Source organism: Sarcophilus harrisii, chromosome 5 (genome assembly GCF_902635505.1).
Source record: "Sarcophilus harrisii chromosome 5, mSarHar1.11, whole genome shotgun sequence".
In the NCBI taxonomy this organism is placed as follows: domain Eukaryota; kingdom Metazoa; phylum Chordata; class Mammalia; order Dasyuromorphia; family Dasyuridae; genus Sarcophilus; species Sarcophilus harrisii.
The window spans coordinates 85420595-85443001 of record NC_045430.1 but is presented as its reverse complement, the minus strand read 5'-3'; the positions used below and the strand labels follow the sequence as shown (position 1 = coordinate 85443001).

Sequence of the window (22407 nt, the reverse complement as noted above, 5' to 3'; positions counted from 1 at the left end):
AAGTTCTGATCATATGGTTTATAGATTTGATTTGATTAGAATGGGGATAATAATATGGTTAGTCAGTTAATTGGGACTCAAGATGGGGTTCGGACTGGGCTCTAGCTCATCCTGTAAATCAAGTTTATGTTTCGTTCCCTACCCATATCGTTGTTCATGGCTGATTGAGAATTATTTCCCTTTTGTTCTAATTCCCCCTTTACACAGCTTAATATGTAAACAAATTTAACTTATTTATTTAGGTATAATCTATATTGGATTGTTTTCTGTCTTAGCAATTGAAAAGAAAGGGAAAGAGGGAGAAAAATCTTGGAATTCAAAATCTTACAGAAATGAATATTGAAAACTATCTTTAAATATACTTGGAAAAATTAAATAATATTAGGTACAAAAAAGAAAAGAAAAGAAAAGATCATTGAGAGAGCTTCCATTTAGATGACCAATAGGTAGATAATACATGAGTACAATGTTCCCATGCAATTACAAAGAACAAGCACCAGATTAAACAATAATTAAGAATTTCTTTTTTTCTTTTTTTAAATACCATTTTATTTACAAGAAATATGCATGAATAATTTTTCAGCATTAACCCTTGCAAAACCTTCTGTTCCAACTTTTCCCCTCCTTCCTCCACCCCCTCCCCTAGATGGGAGGTAGACCAGTATATGTTAAATGCAACATATATATATATATATATATATATATATATATATATATATATAATAATAATAATATACAGTTATCTTGCTGCACAAGAAAAATTGAATTTAGAAATAAGGTAAAAATAACCTGAGAAGAGAAACAAAAATACAAACAGACAATAACAGAAGGAGTAGAAATGCTAAGTTGTGGTCCACACATTTCCCATAGTTCTTTTGCTTGGTGTAGTTGATTTTCTTCATTACTGCACAACTGGAACTGATTTGGTTCATCTCATTGTTGAACAAACAGAGCCAGGTCCATCAGAACTGATCAATTGATTAAAAATTTCAAAGAAAATCCTCAGTAAGATTATTCATCCAGGACTGGGTTAAGGGGAGGGAAGACTAGAGCTATACACAATGGAAGTAAAGTGCTATTAAAGAAGGAGTAAAAGAACAAGTAAACAAAATGTAAGTTTGAAGCAGCATCACATGGGAAGTCCCAGTGCCCTAACCATGGAAACCATAGGAATAAAGTAATAAAAACCACAGTCCCCTTATGAGATAAGTCCAAGAGAATGAAAGGCCACACAAGACTCAATAAAGAGACAGTCCATTCCTCCTATAGCTAAAACAAGACAAATTACAAGAGAGATAGAAGAAGAAATGTATCCACTAGGGAAATCTCAAATATAAAGCAAAATTCCAACCAGCACAGGAACACAAATTTGGGCAGGATAAAAACTGCTCAAAGAAGACTCAGTTGAAACAGAGACCACTCCTGATAAATGAACCCTCACAATTTAGTTGAGTTATTTTTCAGTTGCACCTGACTCTTCATGACCCCCTTTTTAGGATTCTCTTGGTAAATATGATAGACTGGTTGCTTGCTTTCCCAGAATCACATAGCTAGTCAGTGTGAATCAGGATACTTAAAATCCAGATATTCCTGCTCCTAGACTGATACTTTATCACTGTACTACCTAGCTCTTCAGACATCAAAATAAGTGTCCCTAAAATTTACTTATTTAAAAAGTGTCAGTTGGGACAAAAGACTACCCAGTGCTCTGAGTCAGGGACAGCAAATTGTAGAGCACAAAATGAGAATGTGGAAGCCTGACAGTTCTTTGTGAACATAAAAGTACAAGGAAGTAGAAAGAACAGAGCAAGATCAAGACCAAACAGAACTTGACTATTCCATGCAAAATATTTTAAAAGACTGTACATTCAAAGGTTCTGATAAAGGCCTCATTTCCAAAATATATAGAGAATTAACTCTAATTTATAAAAATCAAGCCATTCTCCAATTGAAAAATGGTCAAAGAGGATATGAACAATTCTCAGATGAAGAAATTGAAACTATTTCTAGTCATATGAAAAGATGCTCAAGTCGTACATTAATCAGAAATGCAAATTAAAACAACTCTAAGATGCCACTACACACTATGTCAGATTTGGCTAAGATGACAGAGAAAATAATGATGATTGTTGGAGGGATGCCACAGGAGAAAACTGGGACATTGATGCATTGTTGGTGGAGTTAGCCAGACAGATCCAACCATTTTGGAAGTAGTTTGGAACTATATACTCAAAGTTATCAAACTGTACTTCCCTTTGATCCAGCAGTGTTACACTAGGGATTATATCCCAAAGAGATTATAAGAAGGAAAAGGACCTGTATGTGCACGAATGTTTGGCAGCCCTTTTTGTAGTGGCTAAAAACTGGAAACTGAATGGATGCCATCAGTTGGAGGATAATGAATAAATTGTAGTATATAGATATTATGGAATATTACTGTTCTGTAAGAAATGACCAACAGGATGATTTCAGAAAGGCCTGGAGGACTTACGAACTGATGCTGAGTGAAATATGAGCAGGACCAGGAGATCATTATATACTTCAACAACAATACTATGATGACCAGTTCTGATGGACCTAGCCATCCTCAGCAATGAGATCCAACCAAATCATTCTAATGGAGCAGTAATGAACTGAACCAGCTATATGCAGAAAAAAGAACTCTGGGGAGATGACAAAGAGCATTACATTGAATTCCCAATCCCCTATATTTATACACACCTGCATTTTGATTTTCCTTCACAAGCTAATTGTACAATATTTCAAGTCTGGTTCTTTTTTGGCTTTGCATGAAAATAACATTTTTAGTCCATGTATACTTATTGTGTATCTAATTTATATTTTAATATATTTAATCTACTGGTCATGCTGCCATCTAGGGAAAGTGGGGGTAAGAGGTAAAAGTGGAACAGAGGTTTTGGCAATTGTTAATACTCTTAAAGTTACCCATGCATATATCCTGTAAATAAAAGGCTATTAAATAAAAAAAAAAAATAAAAAAAAAAGACTGTACATTATGACCAGGCTTTATTTAGAAAGGGAATGAAGAGTTGGTTCAGTATTTTTTTAAAAACTATAAATATGATACACCATATTAATGAATGAGAAAAACAATAAAACTCACAAAATTGCTTCAAAAGATGCAGGAAAATGTTTTTGTCAAAATATTTAACTTATTCTGTATTTTTTTAAATGGTAATACATGGATATTTATTGATAGGGCAAAGTCCAGAGACAATATTAAATGTAATGGAGAAATGTTAGACATTCTAATAAAATCAAAACAAAAAAACATGGGTGTCTATTATCACTATATTCTATGTCTAATGTCTAGAATTAATATATTCTAGACAGTAATGAAATAAATAATGTTATATTTTTAAAGTAACCTTACATTGCCAAACATGGAATAATCATTGACAAAATAGAAACAAAATTGGCTCAGTTTACAAATTTAATGGTCTACTTAGGAACGCTAAAAATTCAACTAAAAAGTCATTAAAGCAGCATTTTTAACAAAGTAGGGGGATATAGAATAAACATATTTATAAATAATAAAACAGAGTAAACAAACAAATGCAAAGCAAACACAATGAAAATATTATGCTTCCATCCACATTCAGTATCCATTGTTCTTTGTCTGGATGCAGATGGCATTTTCCATCCCAAGTCTATTTAAAAAAATACATACTTTGGCAGCTAAGTGGTACAGTGGATAGAGCACCAGCACTGAAGTCAGGAGGAGCTGAGTTTCAGATCTTGTCTCAAACACATAACACTTCTTAGCTGTGTGACCCTAGGCAAGTCAGTTGTCTATAAGCAACTCCCCAATTTCCTCAGCAAAAAAAGAAAAATATATAACTTTAAAATAATCACCAACCACCCTTTTACAAGGCAAAATGTGATTCCTTCCAATAGGGGCGGTTGTAGATATTGGCATCAGATGCTGACTACCCTGCTCTACTCCAGATGATATCTATCAAGTCCTTTAAATACCATTAGTTTAGTTCAAGGTAAGTTCCTGATTACATTTTTTTTAATAAATAAATACTTTTAAGTTATCCATCCAAAGATTGGTTACCTTTCCATCAAATACAGGATCAATAATAACCATACACAATACAAGTGGCAAATATATGATTTATCCAAGCTGATATCAAATAGAAATTAGAGAAGGTAGATAGATGAGAATGAACCAGAAAATATAGAAATGGAGTGTGAGGGATCTCAGTTCAGCAAAGAGGCTTCCAAATCTTACTAAAGGAGAAATTCTCTAAAATCTCTGGTATGGTAAACTTCAGATAAAGATATGATTGACCTTTCCTCCTCTCCACACATTAACTACTCTCCAAAGTCTTTCTTTTCCATTAGGCACTTGAAGTAAATCTGGAAATATAATTTATTTCTTAAGCAGAAAAGTTGAGATTTCTCTTCTCCCAAGCTCTCAATAACTCTGCCAACTCATGCCAGCAAAAGCATAGAGTACTGAGTCTTCACCAATAGGATACAACCCATACAAATAGTTTTGATGACAAATAGATTAATTTGAGGTCCCAGGAATATGAATATTTTGTGCTTTTTTAAAGAGATCAATGAAATGTTATATACACAATATATAGAATCAAGAGAACACATATACAATAATATTCAATAAACACAAAGACCCAAATTACTGGTAGAATTATTCACTATTTGACAAAAAGTGTTGGGAAAGCAGTCTGGAAGAAATAAGATTTAGACCAGAACCTGGTATGATATACCAAGGGAAGTCATAAATGGATGCATATCTTCGATATGAAAAGTCATACCATAAATAAATTAGAGAAGAAAAGAAGAAATTATCTTTCAGATTTATGCCTAATTAAGAAATCATGATTAAATAAATCATAGAAGTCCTACAAGATTAAATGAACAAATGTTTGTTATAGAAAATTTTTAAAATTTTGCAAAACCAAACCCAAAGAAGTAAAAATTAGAAAGGGGGAAACAAATAAATTGACTTTAGTGACACATTCTTAATTGCTATCTATTGTAATGATGAATATAGATGTGAAGTGGAGCAATATTTGCTTTGATTTAAATTTAAAATTGTATTGTTTTTAATCATTTAATAAGTAAATTTGTATTTTCAATATTTATCACTCCATGCTGTCAAACTCCAGACTCAAATTATGAAACTGGACTGAATTGATGGTACCACAAAATAAAAACAAAATCATAGAAAGAATAACCTTGGGGTTCTGTACAGTATGCGGAAAGACAAAAGTACAGGCAAAACAATGAATAAGCACTTCTTAGGCTCCTGTTGTGTGCCAGGCACTGTGCTGGGTAGTAGAGTTATAAACACAAAAATTAAACAGCTCCTGTAAAATAACTACCATCAAAGCTATGGATAACTACTTATAGGACAAACAAGTAAACTTTTAATAGCTTAATAATAATGTCAAAAAATAAAGTAATATAAGTACTTTTTCAGCAGACTGAAAAATGTCGTAACTAACATATACTTCAGGGATCATGTAGCATTACATGTAAGGCACATATTATATGAGTAAACATTAGTGTTATCAACTACTTACACATTCCCCTGTAACATTTTAATTCAGTCTGGTCACCAAAGAATTTTCTGGAAACCCATAGATTAATCTGATGGGCAGACAGAATTTTTTATCAATAATATACTCTTGCATTGCTAAACCAAAATGTGAGCTAGAACCAGGCTAGCTAGTAGCTTTGCTATGATCTTTGCACTATGTCTCTCCTCTAGGAACCTCTGCAGTCAAAATTCTAGGCAGAGAAGATATAAATTATAAATTTAATTCTCTCACTCTATTTAAATGGCTATTCATGTTAGTACATTGCTTTATCTTCACCTTCATCTGAAAAGTCTAATTTTTAGGCATATATTCAAACAAACTTTCCACCTCTGAAGTGGTAGTCTCTCTTCTTTAGGGTTCATTGAACTACATGACCATTTCAGTACCTGTTCATAAAGAAGTATAACTGACTCACTTATGGGTAATAAGGAATTCACCACATTATTTTCACAAACCACCTGACATATTCTGAGATTACTGATACACATGTCTGTTGCAATAAGTAAGCTGCCAGGTCTCTTCACAACTATCTGCTTATTTGTGGGGAACCATAAGTACCAAGATTTCCCAGCAAAACTCCACCTTCTTGTCTAAAGAATTAAATCTGATGACTCTTTACCTCTGGAATCAAATATAATATTTTAAGAGATAGTTTTCTTATATGCATCTATATTACATATATATGTATATATTTATACATATATATACATCTATCTGTATCAATATATAAGCATAGATATGCAGAAGAATACTCTGTGACTCAGTGACTCTGGCCTTCTGATTTTCTTACACAAGACACTCCATCTCTCATTATAGATACTTTCACTGGCTATCACAGTGCCTTTTCATCTCTATTTTTTAATCCTCTGAAATCCCAACTAAAATCCCACCTCCCCTACTTAACACTGTCTTGCCTCTGATATTATTATCAGTTTATCCTGTATATCTCATTGCTGAAGAATTTTTTGCATCTGACACTATAGAGTCCTTGAGTATGAACTTTGGGGGACAGGGGAAGAGTATACATTTACTTGTAAATGCAGAGGTTAATACAAAACTTGACTTGTGGTAGCTGCTTAAGAAATACTTGATGGCTTGACTTGAAGGTCTTGCCAATGAACTCAGGATTCGTATTGTCATTTTTACTTTAACACAAAGTTATAATAGGGAAGTCAGAATGTTTCAGCTTTACTCCCAATATCTATTGTCACTCCATACTCAGAGGAGTACTCAGAGATACTAAACTACAGGTCAAAAAACAGATGTGGTTTTCAGTCAAACATTATAAAGTCATGTTTCTTCTTAAAACAAAACCAGTGCTATTCCTTACAAAGGTCCACATCTCCTAATTCTGTGACTTTGCTCTAGGATTCCCCCAAACTTAGAACACACTGACCCTCAGACCTCCATCTCTTAGCTTCCTAAATGTTGCTCAAATCCCACCTTCATTAAAAGGTTTTTTTTGGTCCCATCTCAACTTTGCTAACCTCATGTCTTCCCTCTGAAATCACTTTCCATCTATTGTAGATGTATCTTATATGAGCAGTTATTTAGATGCTTTCTCCTACCTTAAAATGTTCACTAGGACAGACATGACATTTTTGTCCTTTTTAGCCCCAGCATTCAGCCTAGTGTCTGACATACATTAAGCATTTAATAAACCCTATGTGACTACCTAAAATATTAATAAAATATTACATAATATGTAAGAATACATGTGTGAGTGTGGAATGCATACTCAATTTTTTCAATGATAAAGGTGCAGTATAAAATATATTGAAGATCAGTCTGGGACAATGTGAGGAAGAGTGAAAAGATGCCACTCTTCTTCCATCACCTGACTCAATACCATGTACCAAGCCTGTGTCAGATGCTATTGCTATTTTTTCCATTCCACATGGATTCTGGCCCCACAGCTGCATACTTTATATCTTTTGCCAAAGGTGATCAAAATAAAGATTCCTTAGTGACTTTTGAACCTGAGTTCCCTAGGGGACATTTCATTTGTGAACTCATTTGGTCACTAGGCAACTGTAGCACAATGGACAAATGAAAGAAATATCTTCTACTATTAGTGTACACTTTGGAGGTAAATGGTCTCCCTGCTCCGATAGATCAGTTTAGGTGATCAAAAAAAAGACAAGATCTGAGAAACCATTCTCTTTCCAACAATTTTCTCTTTCAACAAAATACAGCACATCAATATATTTCCTACATTTGAAGCAATACAAAATCTCTGATGCAGCATCATTTTAGAGTTGGTGATGAGAAACAGAAAAATGGTATATTCCAGAAGATGGTAACCTAGGAGAATTCAATTGTTTCTATTAAGCTGAGGTCATGGTTTTGTGAGATGATGTGATCAAAAGTGTGTTGTCCTTTTCCATTAATTCCTTACTGCTCAACTTTGGGGGACAAAACCATTCATCAAAACCTGAAGTAACAGCAGAAAGGTAAGTAGAGTAATTAATGGCTTTTCATAACACTACTTTTTCTGCTCTTTTTAAACTCTGAGATTAGAATTATGTGACTGATTTCCTATACAAGAACAGAGAAATCAGATGAAAGCAAGGAAGGAAAAATGGAAGGAAGGAAGGAAGGAAGGAAGAAAGGAAGACAGAAAGAAAGAGAGAGAGAAAGAAGAAGAGAGAAAGAAAGAGAGAAAGGGAGAAAGAAAGAAAGAAAGAAAGAAAGAAAGAAAGAAAGAAAGAAAGAAAGAAAGAAAGAAAGAAAGAAAGAGAAAAAAGTGGAGAAAGAAAAAAGTGGAGAAAGGGAAGGAAGAAGAAATTAAGAAAAGCAAAGAATTGTGATGAGGTCTTACTCCAAAGACAAAGAAATTTTCTGTTCTCTGGTCTTAGACTCACATTTTCACATAGACTGAATACAGATAACATCACCAAATAGACAAAATTATCAGAGAAGGGGGATGACTAACTATCTCAGGGGTCAATTACAATGGCCCATTACCTTTGAACAAGATAGAAAACAAAATTATCAGAGGGAGGGCCAGAATCACAAGAATCAGGATACTTTTTCAGAATCCCCTTTTTATTGTGTCTCCTATTGCCCCAACTTCATGGAAGAAAAACAAGAACTCTGTGTTTAACACTGATATAAAGTCTATTTTAATAATTCAAGTCCCATGTATGGTCAAGAATGAAATCCAGTCTATGTATCCAAGATAATCATCTTCTGAATTGTATGGCTATTGACTTTTCACCTTTCATTTAGAAAGTGAGGTGAGGTTTCAAAATCTTAGTATTAGAAAGTAGGGTGAGGTTTCAAAATCTAAGCAAAAGAGAAATTTCCTCTCCTAAACTCATGTTTCCAAGAATCCAAGATCATTGCTCCATGGCTATGATGGTATTAGGATTCCCAAAATGTTGGGGTTCCAGACTGGTCTCATGAGGTATCTCAAAAGAATTTTGTAGACTTGTACACATTTGCAAATTAAGGGGAAAAGTTTATTACAATTGCAATGCCAATTAAGGAAGGCTAAATTCCAAAAGAAGATAGTAAAAAACAGGAAGAAGAAAAGTAAATTTATATGGAACATTTAGAGACCAGATATTTCATGTCACTGATATGCCTAAGTTTATGGCTTAGAAGTGGAGTTGAGGAATGGTCTGGTTTAAATTTTGTGCACGGGTACAGGACCCAAGTTCCCTGGGCAGAGTTCATAAGTAAACCAACTGGAGCCATGTTTTTAGGCTTGAAATAGTACCAGGTTAAGTGGCAGACACCCAATTTTGTTCTTCACCTACATTAATTTTAAGTACCTCATTATTATTGCTCATTAATTTCAGAAACCCCGTTATCACTGACCAATAGGTTGTTATCTGACAGCCAGCAAAATTTGTGGGCTCAGCATCCTGGTCATATAGAGAGAAGAAATACATCATTTCTCAAGGCCAGGCAGAATAGGCGTTATTGCTACATCCTTCCTAAAGGCTACAAAACATCAGTGGAGTCTGCAACACTGTATTTTGCATTATATGAACTGGTGGTTTGCTGATACAAAGTCCTCATTGCACAAAATCCAGGAGAAATTCCCCTTAGGAGTTACAGCAACCAAGCAAAACTCCTTCCATCAAATGCATGCATTCTCCTAAGGATCCTAATCCAGGACAGCATGGAGGCAAATTGAATGCAGATACACATTTGTGTAGCTAGTAAATAGAATTAACTAGTGTTTAATGAAAACAAATGTGAACAGGTCCTGTTCAGGTTAGATTGCCTGTCCTTTAATTTTAGAATCACAAAGAGGGAGTGAATAGAAATAGATGACATCTAAAAAAAATGCAGTTTCACTGATAATAGGTGATGCTAGATTAATAGTGACTTTTCATTGCAATGTTCCACTGTAGTTGACTACATAATCTGTTCCAATATGAAATGAAGCTAGAATGTACAATGATCAGAACAAGAATTATGAAATAAAGGGGGTACCACCATCAGGAAATTTGTCACACCACACCAATTTCCACCTCTTAGTAGAAAAAGAGAAATTTAAGTATTACTCTCCAATATCCAGTCTCTTTGCATAAATAAACACATCTCTACTTCCCTGCCCTTCAAAACTAAAGATGTGAAGACTTATATTTCTTCCATGATTATTCCTATCTCTGAACATGGAGTCATTGTTCATTAAAAATGTTTAGCTTACTGTTACTTGAAAAAAATAAGAAAAGATATAGTAAGGAAGAAATGTGAATTAGCCAGTATTCTCCATTCTGGTAAATCTTCTGTAGAAGCAAAGTAGACAGCAGTCTTCCTGCTGTGGTTATGTACTTCCAATTCCAAAAACATTTCTGCCACATTTAGATAAAAATAATCAGTCACCTTCTAAAAGATGAAATATTCTTTGGAAAGGGACATTATCAGCTATTAATTATTTATTGTAAAATAATTCCTTTATTAGATCTTCTCTTACTTCATTGCAGAAAAAAGTAATTTAAAAGGATGTGCCAGGATATAGTGGAGGTCCTAGGTAAGAGGAAAGGGGGGAAAGCATTAAAAACCAGGGACAAACATTACCGACCACTCTGAAGTGAAAAGAAAAACTTCTTAAATTTCTAATTTGTAATTGGCATTTTTGTAGGGTAAATTTTCCTATATGTTTTTTGAAAGGTCTCAGAGAGAAAATGACCAGAAGACATACAGGAAGTATACAAAAGAACAACTGATAAGCTAAGGGAATAGAATTGCTGTTTAGTTTTGTCCAATGGTTCACGACCCAATGGACCACAGTATCAATGGGACTTTCTTGTAGAAGAAACTGGAATGATTTGCCATTATCTTCCCCAGTGGATTCTTTAATCAACAAAACAGAGATTTCAGGGTCATGCAACAAGATTTCTGAGTTTGTATTAAAACTCATATCCTCCTGACTCAAGGCTTACCCTATAGAGGCACAACAGCTCTAAGGTAAGAGAGAAGCATACAGAAAAATTACTTCATAATCCATATAATGTGGCAACAGAAATGAACCTCCCACCCAAAAAAGAATAGGGTAAGGATGAAAGTTTGCAGCTGTTAAGTGGAAATGAAGTAGCCTCACGGTTGTCCAATGAACAGTAATTTTCTTCACTCCCAATATAAGTTGGAGTAACAGTGGCAAGCAAACCATGTGTGGAGGCCTTGTAACCTAATTGGGGATGAAGAAATGCCTTCTAAACAGAAGCTTACTTAGAATAAATGAACTGTGGGCAAATGGACTCTTAGATATGCTTATCTGGAAGAGGTGCAAGTGGGGAACAGATGTGTTTCCTCCTTGACTCTGTGTCCTTCCTCTCCAGGAAATTGAGCTTCCTCCTTGCACAATTACTGTCCCTGCACATCACTTTGTGCAACATGCTGCACGACTGCTCCCCTCCTTCCTTTTTTTTTTCTTTTAATTTTTTTTAATTTAATAGCCTTTTATTTACAGGTTATATGCATGGGTAACTTTACAGCGTTAACAATTGCCAAACCTCTTGTTCCAATTTTTCACCTCTTACCCCCCACCCCCTCCCTTAGATGGCAGGATAACCAGTAGATGTTAAATACATTAAAATATAAATTAGATACACAATAAGTATACATGACCAAAACGTTATTTTGCTGTATAAAAAGAATCAGACTCTGAAATATTGTACAATTAGCTTGTGAAGGAAATCAAAAATGCAGGTGGGCATAAATATAGGGATTGGGAATTCAATGTAATGGTTTTTAGTCATCTCCCAGAGTTCTTTTTCTGGGCATAGCTAGTTCAGTTCATTACTGCTCCATTAGAAATGATTTGGTTGATCTCGTTGCTGAGGATGGCCTGATCCATCAGAACTGGTCATCATCTAGTATTGTTGTTGAAGTATAATGATCTCCTGGTCCTGCTCATTTCACTCAGCATCAGTTCGTGTAAGTCTCTCCAGGCCTTTCTGAAATCATCCTGTTGGTCATTTCTTACAGAACAGTAATATTCCATAATATTCATATACCACAATTTATTCAGCCATTCTCCAACTGATGGACATCCATTCAGTTTCCAGTTTCTAGCCACTACAAAAAGGGCTGCCACAAACATTCGTGCACATACAGGTCCCTTTCCCTTCTTTATAATCTCTTTGGGATATAATCCCAGTAGTAACACTGCTGGATCAAAGGGTATGCACAGTTTGATAACTTTTTGAGCATAGTTCCAAACTACTCTCCAAAATGATTGGATTCATTCACAACTCCACGAACAATGCATCAATGTCCCAGTTTTCCCCACATCCCCTTCAACAATCATCATTATTTTTTCCTGTCATCTTGGCCAATCTGACAGGTGTGTAGTGGTATCTTACAGTTGTCTTAATTTGCATTTCTCTGATTAATAATGACTGGCTCCCCTCCTTCCTAAGGCCTATTAATATTTTCCCCTAAAATAAGTTTCTTACTTGCCAACCACAACCAATCTAATTCCCAAAGCAGTTGTTGATCTAAGCTTCTCTAGAAAGATTCCTTCTCCCTAAACATTAGCACCTGAGTAAAATGCTCCTGGGCTTCACGATCACCGTTCTTATGAGAAATTTTCACCAGATCCAGTAAAGGTTCTGCTTCCCCTTATGGACCCAGAGAACTGAAACTGTAAAAAGAGTCTCGGTGAAGTATTAAAAAAAAACCCTGTAGTCAGAAAGAGTAGAATGCAAGTCATTCTCTGGGGATTAATATCCTTCGTATTATACAGGGAAGAAATGAACATGGATACATGATAGTGCATAGGAGGCTCAGTCAAGTAAAAGGTGGCTTCAGGTAGAGATTCCTAATGGGTTCTTAATAGGATTCCTAAATGTAGCTCATTTAGGTACATGTCCCTAAAAAGATACTGGGATCTGAAGAGAATTGTTTTTGGAGCTGTTGGGCCCAATGCTTTCCATCAATAGATGGATCTACAAGTAAAACTTCAAACTCAATAATAGTTGTTATTCCAAGTGCTACTTCTGATTTCTCCTTCGATTACCTGTCATCTCACCTGCATTTTCAGCATTTCATTGGTTATAATAGATAAATCTTGAACAAATTAGATGTTTGTGCTACTATTTTCTGAAATCTGACATCTTAAGAAAAGATAGAGCCTATTTAAGGACAAGCCAAAAGGTTCTAGAGCAATAAAAAGAATGACTTATCTGGTTCTACAGAAGCTTAGTGTTATGATAGAGGAACGAGCCCAGAAGGGATGAGAAGGTAAGGAGAAGAAATGGGGTCTTTAGAAGAGATACATTAAGGCACAGAACTTCCCATGGAACCAGTTAAGTTTAGAGTATTCACTATGAAAATATATAATATTAAGAAACTTTTCCCCAGTAAAAACACTATAAAAATTGAAAATTGGTAATAACATTAAAAATGCTATAAAACATTAAACAAAAAAAATTTCAATTTAAAGTCATTGATTAAAACTCTGAGGTTTTTCCTCACACACCATGTATATCTGCAAAGGTCGAAACCTGAGGAAACTACACAATTAGTAAAGGATCTGGAAAACCAGCAACTAATACACAATTGCTAGCAGTAAAGATTAGTCCAAATGATGCATAAAATAATTTGAAATTTTGTGAGAAAAGTGAAGAAACTATTCATAGTTTTTGAGCCAGTGATCTCACCACTGAATAAATATTCAAAGGAGATTAAAGACAGAAAGAGATACCATGCATATTCCAAGAAATCAGGGTACATTCTGTGATAGCAACAAAATGGTTACAAAGGGACTGTCTGTCGTGGTCACTGTGTTGGTATTGCTTAACTTTTTTATCTAGGTTACAAAGGGATTTAGTAAAGGAGATATATCTGAAAACTAGTATAGTAAGAAAACAAATGAAATCATTATGTTTTAGATAATAAAAAATGAAATACATTTTGTAGGAATGGGCTAGAGAAAAGGAACTGGGGTAAAGGGAAGAAAGAAATATTGGGAACAAAACTTTACAAAAATCTTATGCTCAGTAGCCAAGAGACTGCTCAAAGTTTTTGTGGATAGCAAAATGTTGACATCATTTTTTTTATCCATTAAAGAAAAAAGGACCCAAGAAAATCTTCTTAAGCATTTATATTCAAATTGCAATGTTGATATTTTATGATGCCTCTTCTCAGCCCCATTGTGTTTGTCTCTCTCTTTCTCTCTTGGTCTCTACTCTCCTCCCTCTCACTATCTATTCTTCTCCCTCTCCCTCCTCTTGTCCCTCTCCCTCCTCTTGTCCCTCTCCCTCCTCTTGTCCCTCTCCCTGTTTCTCTCTGCCTTTATCTCTCCCCTGTGTCTCTCTGTCTCTATCTCTCTCTCTCTCTCTGTCTCATTGTCTGTCTTTATTTCTAAATCTTTCTATGTATGTCTGTCTGTCAGTCTATGTGTGTCTCTCTCTGTGTCCCCCTGTCTCTTTTTCTTACTTTCACTCTCTATTTTACCTACAGATTCATTAAAAGCCATAGATCAGAAATGAGAAACTATACAGGGATAACATTGTTCATTTTCCGGGGACTGACAGATGACCCACAGTTGAAGATTCTGCTTTTGATCTTTCTGTTTCTATCCTACATCCTGAGTGTAGCTGGGAACTTGACCATCATCACCCTCACTTTAATGGATCAGCACCTTAAAACCCCAATGTATTTTTTCCTCAGGAACTTTTCTTTCTTAGAATTATCATTCACAACTGCCTGTATTCCCAGATTCCTATACAACATGTCAACTGGAGACTATACTGTGACCTATAATGGATGTTTCACTCAATTATTTTTTGGAATTCTCTTTGGGGCCTCAGAGTTTTTTCTCTTGGCTGCCATGTCTTATGACCGCTATGTAGCTATCTGCAAACCCCTGCACTATGCAGCCATCATAAACAACAAAGTCTGTAATCAGCTCCTCCTGAGTTGTTGGGTGTCTGGGTTGATGATTATCATTCCAATAGTTAGTTTTGGTCTTCAACTAGAATTCTGTGACTCCAATATCATTGACCATTTTGTCTGTGATATATCACCATTGCTGGAGATCACATGCTCTGATACACAGTTTATAGAAAGAATGGTTTTAGCCCTTGCTGTGTTCACACTCATCATCACCTTAGTGTTAGTGGTTCTATCTTATGCATATATCATTAGGACTATTCAAGGTTCCTTCAGTGAATGAGGGAAAATGCTTTTCACTTGATTTCCTCCATGATTGTTGTCTCATGACATGCCATCTTCATCTATAAGGAATGACTTCTGGAGGGAGATTGAGCTTTTGGATAAGTGGTGTCAGTTCTTTACCGGTATCAGTTTTATGATCAGATCCTTTTATTTATGCCTGAGATGAACAAATTGATTAGAACTTTTTGGGATGGAAAGTTGTTTGGTTCAAGGGTTATGAAGATTGACTCAAATGATGGATCAAATTAAAGACTTGGATGGCTTTGGACTCTTTGTTCTGGATCCTATAGCCTAGTTTTGTTTTCTAATTTGGTGTTCCTTTTACAGTAGGTTCTTTTCTCCTATCTGGACGTCCTCATAGTTGGGATGTTTTTTCCTCCCCATTGGATCATCAATATTAGGATGTTAGCTTTCAGTCATATCGTCCATTCATTCTGTAAGGGTTAATTGGATGTTGTTTTGGAATATTGATAATCTGTGGGTTGGTATACAAGGGGTTTCGGATAGTTGATGGTTAATTGTGGGTTAGTCGGTTTAATGTGTGGTTTTCTAAATTAGATATGAAGGGATCCTGGTTATAGGGGTTTGGATGTGCGTACAGATAAGTTGGGAGGGGTTAGGGATGGTTGGTTGGATCGGTTGAGGTCCTCGTTAATCGGATGGATGTTCAGTTCGGTTTTCTTTGGCTAGGTTTGTGGGGAGGATATGGTGGACTACCAGGGACGTGGTGGTTTTATGTGGTTGACAATTAAATTCCTGGTTTGGGGATCTCAGTCGAGGAGATACTCAGATGAGGACGGATCAGATGATGGAGATCGGATTTAATGCCATGAACGTAGCACAAGATTGATTCTTTTCGTATCGGGAGGGCCTGTTTTCATCCTCGATCAGGATCGGATGGTCATTTTGGTTATGTATGGTCTGACATCTCCAACCTGTGAGACAGTCAAGGTCAACATCTTTTCAACAGCCTTCGGGATCTTGGATTAGTTTTAGATCAGATCTGAGGACTGATCAGTGGATTTCACCTGGTTCCTCCTAGATCTGACGATTGTCATACCAGTCCTCCACTTAGTGGCAGATCCCTGATTTGATGGTTGTTTTTCCTGAATTTTGGACGTTCGTTTTAATGTTTCTAAATTGCCAGTTGGCGGGTTGTGGAGCTATTTTCATAGATCAGATATATCATTGTGGATCGCTAATTCGTTTATTAAATTGCTGGATCTCTGATTATGTACCTGGCGGGGACTGATTTCATGATCATGGTCTGGGATAGGAATATCCGATTATCCCCGATTAGGATGATATATAGTTTTCTCCAGATGTGGAATCTAGCGGTTGTGATGGGGTTGATTGCTACGGTTCCTATTATTGTCTAGTTCGGTTTCTAGGTTGTCATATGTCGGTTTCCTAGGTTGATGTATCGGTTTGAAGTTCTGATCATATGGTTTATAGATTTGATTTGATTAGAATGGGGATAATAATATGGTTAGTCAGTTAATTGGGACTCAAGATGGGGTTCGGACTGGGCTCTAGCTCATCCTGTAAATCAAGTTTATGTTTCGTTCCCTACCCATATCGTTGTTCAAATGAACAGTAATGTGCTTTACTCCCTATACTAGTTGGAACAAAGGTGACAAGCAAACCATGTGAGTGTCTGTGGAGGCCTTATGAACCTAATAGGGACTAGAGACAAGCCTTCTGAGCAGAAGCTTATTTAGAATGAATGAATTGTGTTCTAATGGACTCCTTAGATATGCTTATCTGGAAGGAGGTGTGTGGAGGGGAAGCAGGTATGCTTCCTTCCTGGATCTGGATCTTCTCCAGGAAATTGAACTTCCTCCCTGCACAATTATTGGCCTTACACTTCACTTTGTGTTTCTCTTGAAACATGCTACACAATTGCTCCCCTTCTTGAGTTCTATTACTATTTTCCCTCTCCTAAGATTTCTCCCTTCCCAACCCTCACCAGTCTAATTCCCAAAGCAGTTAATGATATAAACTTCTACAGGAAGATTCCTTCTCCCTAAACATTAGCATCTGGGTTAGATGATCCTAGGCTCCACCACCACCCATTGTATAAGAAATTTTCACCAGATACAATAATGGTTCTGCTTCCCCTTATGAAACCAGGGGACTGATTTCCTCTGAGTGTGCTTGTTATTATGTAACCGTAATCTGTAACTATGCCTTGATGAAGTATTTTTTAAGAAAATGTGTGATCAGAAACAGTAAAATGTGTATAGGAGATCAATGTCCTTAGGTATTAGATGTGGAAGCAATGACCATGGATGCACAATAGGGGGTGGGGGGATGGTTGGGAGGGGGAGAAATAGTTTCAGGCAGAGATTCCTAATGGACATTAGCTTGTTTAGCGACATGTCCTTAAAGGATATCAGGATGTGGAGAGAATGGTTTCTGGGCTTGTGGGCACTGATGCTTTCCATCAACAGATAGATCTACAGGTAAAACTTCAAACTCAGTATTAGTTGTTACTCTTAGTTCTAGTTTTCATTTTTCCTTCCATCACCTGTCATCTCCCCAGCAATCTCAGCATTGCTTTGGTTATCACAGATAAACTTTGAACAAATTAGATATCTGTGCTGCTCTTTTCTGAAATCTGACATCTTAAGAGGAGATGGAGCCTGTTCAAGGAGAAGCCAAAAGGTTCTAGAGCAATGAAAAGAATGTGTTATCTGGTTGTATAGAAGCTTAGTGTTATGATAGAGGAAAGAGACCAGAAGGGGTAAAAAGGTAAGGAGAAGAAATAGGGTATTTAGAAGAGGTACATTAAGACACAGAACCAATTAAGTTTAAAGAAAATTCACTATGCAAATAAATATATAATACTAAGAAGCTTTACTTGAGTAAAAACACTTTATAAAAATTGAAAATTGGTAATAACATTAAAAGTGCTATAAAATATTAGACAAAAGAAATTCAAATTAAAACCATTTAAAAACTCTGAGGTTGTACCTCACACACCACTTATATCTGTGAAAGTCAAAAATTGATGAAACTATACAATTACTAAGAGATCTGGAAAAAGCAACAACTAAAACACAATTGTTAGCCATAAAGATTACTCAAAATGATGCATAAAATAATTTGGAATTTTCTGAAAAAAATGAAGAAACCTGAGCCAGTGATCTCAGCACTGAATATTCATTCAAAGGAGATTAAAGACAGAGATACCACACATATTCCAAGAGATCAGGGTACAATCTGTGACAGCAACAAAATGGATAGGAAATGACTCTGACAGGGAATGGTGAGAAACTTTGTGCCATGTGAATATAAAGTGTAATTGGCAAACTGTCATAAATAGTCACTGTGTCAAGCAAAGTTCTTGCTTGAAGTTTTATATAGGTTACAAAAGGATTCAGTAAAGGAAGTGTATCTAAAGAGTATAGTAAGAAACCAAAAGGAATCATAGTTTTCTAGATAATACAAAGTAAAGTAGATTTGGATGAAATGGGGTAGAGGCAAGGAACTGAGGTAAGGGAAAGAGAGAAAGGTTGCAGGAAAAAAAGTGTTCACACTAATGTTAAGTTTATTAGCTGATAGACTGCTCAAAGTCATTGTGCATAATAAAATGTCGGCATCATTTGTTTTTACTCATAAAAGAGAAAAGGACCCAACTTTATATCCAGCTTGAAAGGGTGATTTATTTTATGATGCCTCTTCTCACCTCCAATGTCTCTGTCTTGATCTTTGTGTCTGTCTGTCTGTCTCTTTTTGTATCTCTGTGTCTCTGTGTGTCTCTTTCTGTCTCTGTCTCTCTCTCTCTCCCCCCTCCATACACACACACACACGTATGTTTCTCTGTCTCTGTCTCTGTCTTTCTTTTTCCTTCTTCCCCCCTTTCTCTTTCTCTCTTTTTCTTACTCTCACTTTCTTTTTGTTTTACCCACAGATCCATTTAAAGACATATAACAGAAATGAGAAATCATACAGGGATAACATTGTTCATTCTTTGGGGATTAACAGATGACGCACAGTTGAAGGTTCTGCTTTTGATCTTTCTGTTTCTGACCTACATCGTGAGTGTAACTGGGAACTTGACCATCATCACCCTCACTTTAGTGGATCAACACCTTAAAACCCCCATGTATTTTTTCCTCAGGAACTTTTCTTTCTTAGAATTGTCATTCACAACTGTCTGTATTCCCAGATTCCTGTACAACATGTCAACTGGAGACTATACTGTGTCCTATAATGAATGTTTCACTCAATTATTTTTTGGAATTCTCTTTGGGGCTTCAGAGTTTTTTCTCTTGGCTGCCATGTCTTATGACCGCTATGTGGCTATCTGCAAACCCCTGCACTATGCAGCCATCATAAACAACAGAGTCTGTAACAAGCTCCTCCTGAGTTGTTGGGTGTCTGGGTCGATGATTATCATTCCAATAATTGGTTTTGGTCTTCAACTAGAATTCTGTGACTCCAATATCATTGACCATTTTGTCTGTGATATATCACCATTGCTGGAGATCTCATGCTCTGATACACAGTTCATAGAAAGAATGGTTTTAGCCCTTGCTGTGTTCACACTCATCATCACCTTAGTGTTAGTGGTTATATCTTATGCATATATCATTAGAACTATTTTGAGATTCCCTTCAGCTGAGCAAAGGAAAAAAGCCTTTTCTACTTGTTCCTCCCACATGATTGTTGTCTCCATGACTTATGGAACCTGTATCTTCATCTATATCAAACTTCCTACCAAAGAAGGGGTGGCTTCGAATAAGATAGTGTCAGTACTTGCAACCTCAGTAGCACCTGTAATGAACCCCTTTATTTATACTCTGAGGAATAAACAAGTAATTAAAGCTTTTAGAGACACATTGAAAAAGATTGTTTTGATTTCAAAGTTATAAGAGGAAATTGACCTTCAGAAGCAATGTTAATAAATTAAAACTTGAATAACTTTGAACCCTTTATTCTGGATTTTATGACCTAATTTGATTCTCTATCTAATGCTCCCTTAGCCACAGCTTTTTTCGCACCTTCTTATCTCCTATCTATACATCTTCATTGATTGAGGCTTCCTCCTCCAAAATCCATTCCTCTTATTAAGAATTTTATTTACAACCACATCACTCATCCATTCATTTCTATAAAAGTCTAATGAATATTTTTTATAACCAACTAGGTATAAGAAATTTATTATCAATGAAATTTCCATTCCCCTATTTAATAGTCAGTATGCATTTGTTAAATGTGCTTTATATACACTCCAGCTCTTCTTCAAGTTGACTTCTTCCTAAAGTCTTTCTTTTCCATTAGGCACTTGAAGTAAATCTGGAAACATACCTTATTTTTCAAGCCAGAAACCAGATGACTGAGATTTTTCTTCTCCCAAGCTCTCAACAACTCTGACACTCAACACTCAACTAACAACTCAACAACTGACACTCATGCCAGTAAAAAGTATAGAGTATTGTGTCTCCACCGATAGGACATCCCATACAAATAGTTTTAACTACAAATAGAGTAATTTGAGATCCCAGGGAAGATGAATGATTTTGTACTTTTTTAAAAGAGATCAATCAATGAAATGGATTATGTATGCAAGATATAGAATCAAGAGAATACATGTACCATAATATTCAATAAATACAAAGACTGAAATTGCTGGTAGAAGTATTCACTATTTAACAAAAACTGTTGGGAAAGCAATCTGGCAGAAATCAGAGTTAGGCTAGTACTTTATATTATATACCAAGGGAAGTTACAAATGGATACATGACCTTGATTTGAAAAGTCATAGTATAAATAAATTAGGGAAGAAAAGAAGAAATTATCTTTTATATCAATGGCTAACTAAGAGGTCATATTTAAATAAGTCATAGAAGAAATCCTACAAGATTAAATGAACAAATGTTTATTATATAACGTTTTTAAAGTTTTGCAAAAGCAAACCCAAAGAAGTAAAAATCAGAAGGAAAACAAATAAATTGATTTGAATGACACATTCCTAATTGCTGTCCATTGCAATGATGAATACAAATGTAAAGTAAAAAAATATTTTATTTGAATTAAATTAAGAATTATACCATTTTTAATCATTTAATAAGTAAGGCTGTATTTTCAGTATTTTATTACTCCATGCATTCAAACTCCATACTCGAATTATTGAACTAGACTGAATTGATACTAGCACAAAATAAAAGTTAAATAAAGAAAAAATACCTTTAGGAATTGTATACAGTATACAGAAATATCAATATATAGCCAAAACAATGAACAGTCACTTATTATGCTCCTATTCTGTGTCAGGCACTGTCCTAGATAGTGGAGTTATAAAGACAAAAATTTAAACAGCTCTTCTAAAATAACTAGTATCAAAACTATGCATCAATATGCATAGGACAAACAAGTAAATCTATAATATGTTAATAATAATACATCAGAAATAAATATAAACCATGAAATAATTTTTCACCATACTAAAAAATGTAGTAATTAACATATACTTTAGTGATCATGTGACATTATATGTAAGGCACTTATTATATGAACAAACATTAGTGCTATCATCTACTTACATATTCCCCTGTAACATTTTAAGTCAGTCTGATCACCAGTCAAAGAATTCTCTAAAATCCATTGAATAATCTAATGGGCAACCATAATCTTTATCAGAATGATAGTCTTGTATTGCTAAACCCCAATTTTGTGAAAGTCCCAAGGTAGCTTAGAAGCTTTGCTATAAGCTGTCTCTACTCCAGGAATCTCTACAGCCAAAGTTCTAAGCAAAGAAGATATTAATATAGATGTAATTCTATTTGAATAACTGTTCATGTTAGTATATTACTTTCTCTTCAACTTCACCTGAAATGTCTATTTCTGAGACACATGTTCAAATCAACTTTCTGACTATCAAGTGGTAGTCTCTCTTCCTTAGAATCTACTAAAATACATGACCATCATTCACTATCTGTTCATAGAGAAGTGTAATTAACTCACCTATGGGTAATAAGGAGTTGTACTGAATTGTCTTCACAAGACATTGGACAGATTCTGGGTTTATTGCTACACCTGTCTATAGCAATAAGTAAGCTGCCCAGTCTCACCTTCATTTCTTAGCTTCCCTAGATTCAATTAAAATCCCAACTTCAGCAAAAAGTTTTTTCTGATCCCACCTCAACTTCCCTAATATAAA

The 22407-nt window shown here is 35.3% G+C and overlaps 1 protein-coding gene and 1 pseudogene across 1 annotated transcript; both read left to right on the top strand.

The window, feature by feature from the left end:
• Window positions 1–14528: 14528 nt before the first annotated feature.
• LOC116419513 lies at window positions 14529–15233 on the top strand (annotated as a pseudogene).
• A 3934-nt stretch (window positions 15234–19167) lies between these two features.
• LOC116419698 (olfactory receptor 6C2-like) lies at window positions 19168–20119 on the top strand. Its single transcript, XM_031941238.1, has one exon. It carries the CDS (start codon window positions 19181–19183, stop codon window positions 20117–20119), a length of 939 nt encoding a protein of 312 aa, XP_031797098.1. The 5' UTR covers window positions 19168–19180.
• Window positions 20120–22407: the final 2288 nt, after the last annotated feature.

What these genes read in the sequence shown, in the direction of transcription:
- LOC116419698 (XM_031941238.1), top strand. Translation starts at nt 19,181, where the DNA reads ATGAGAAATCATACAGGGATAACATTGTTCATTCTTTGGGGATTAACA.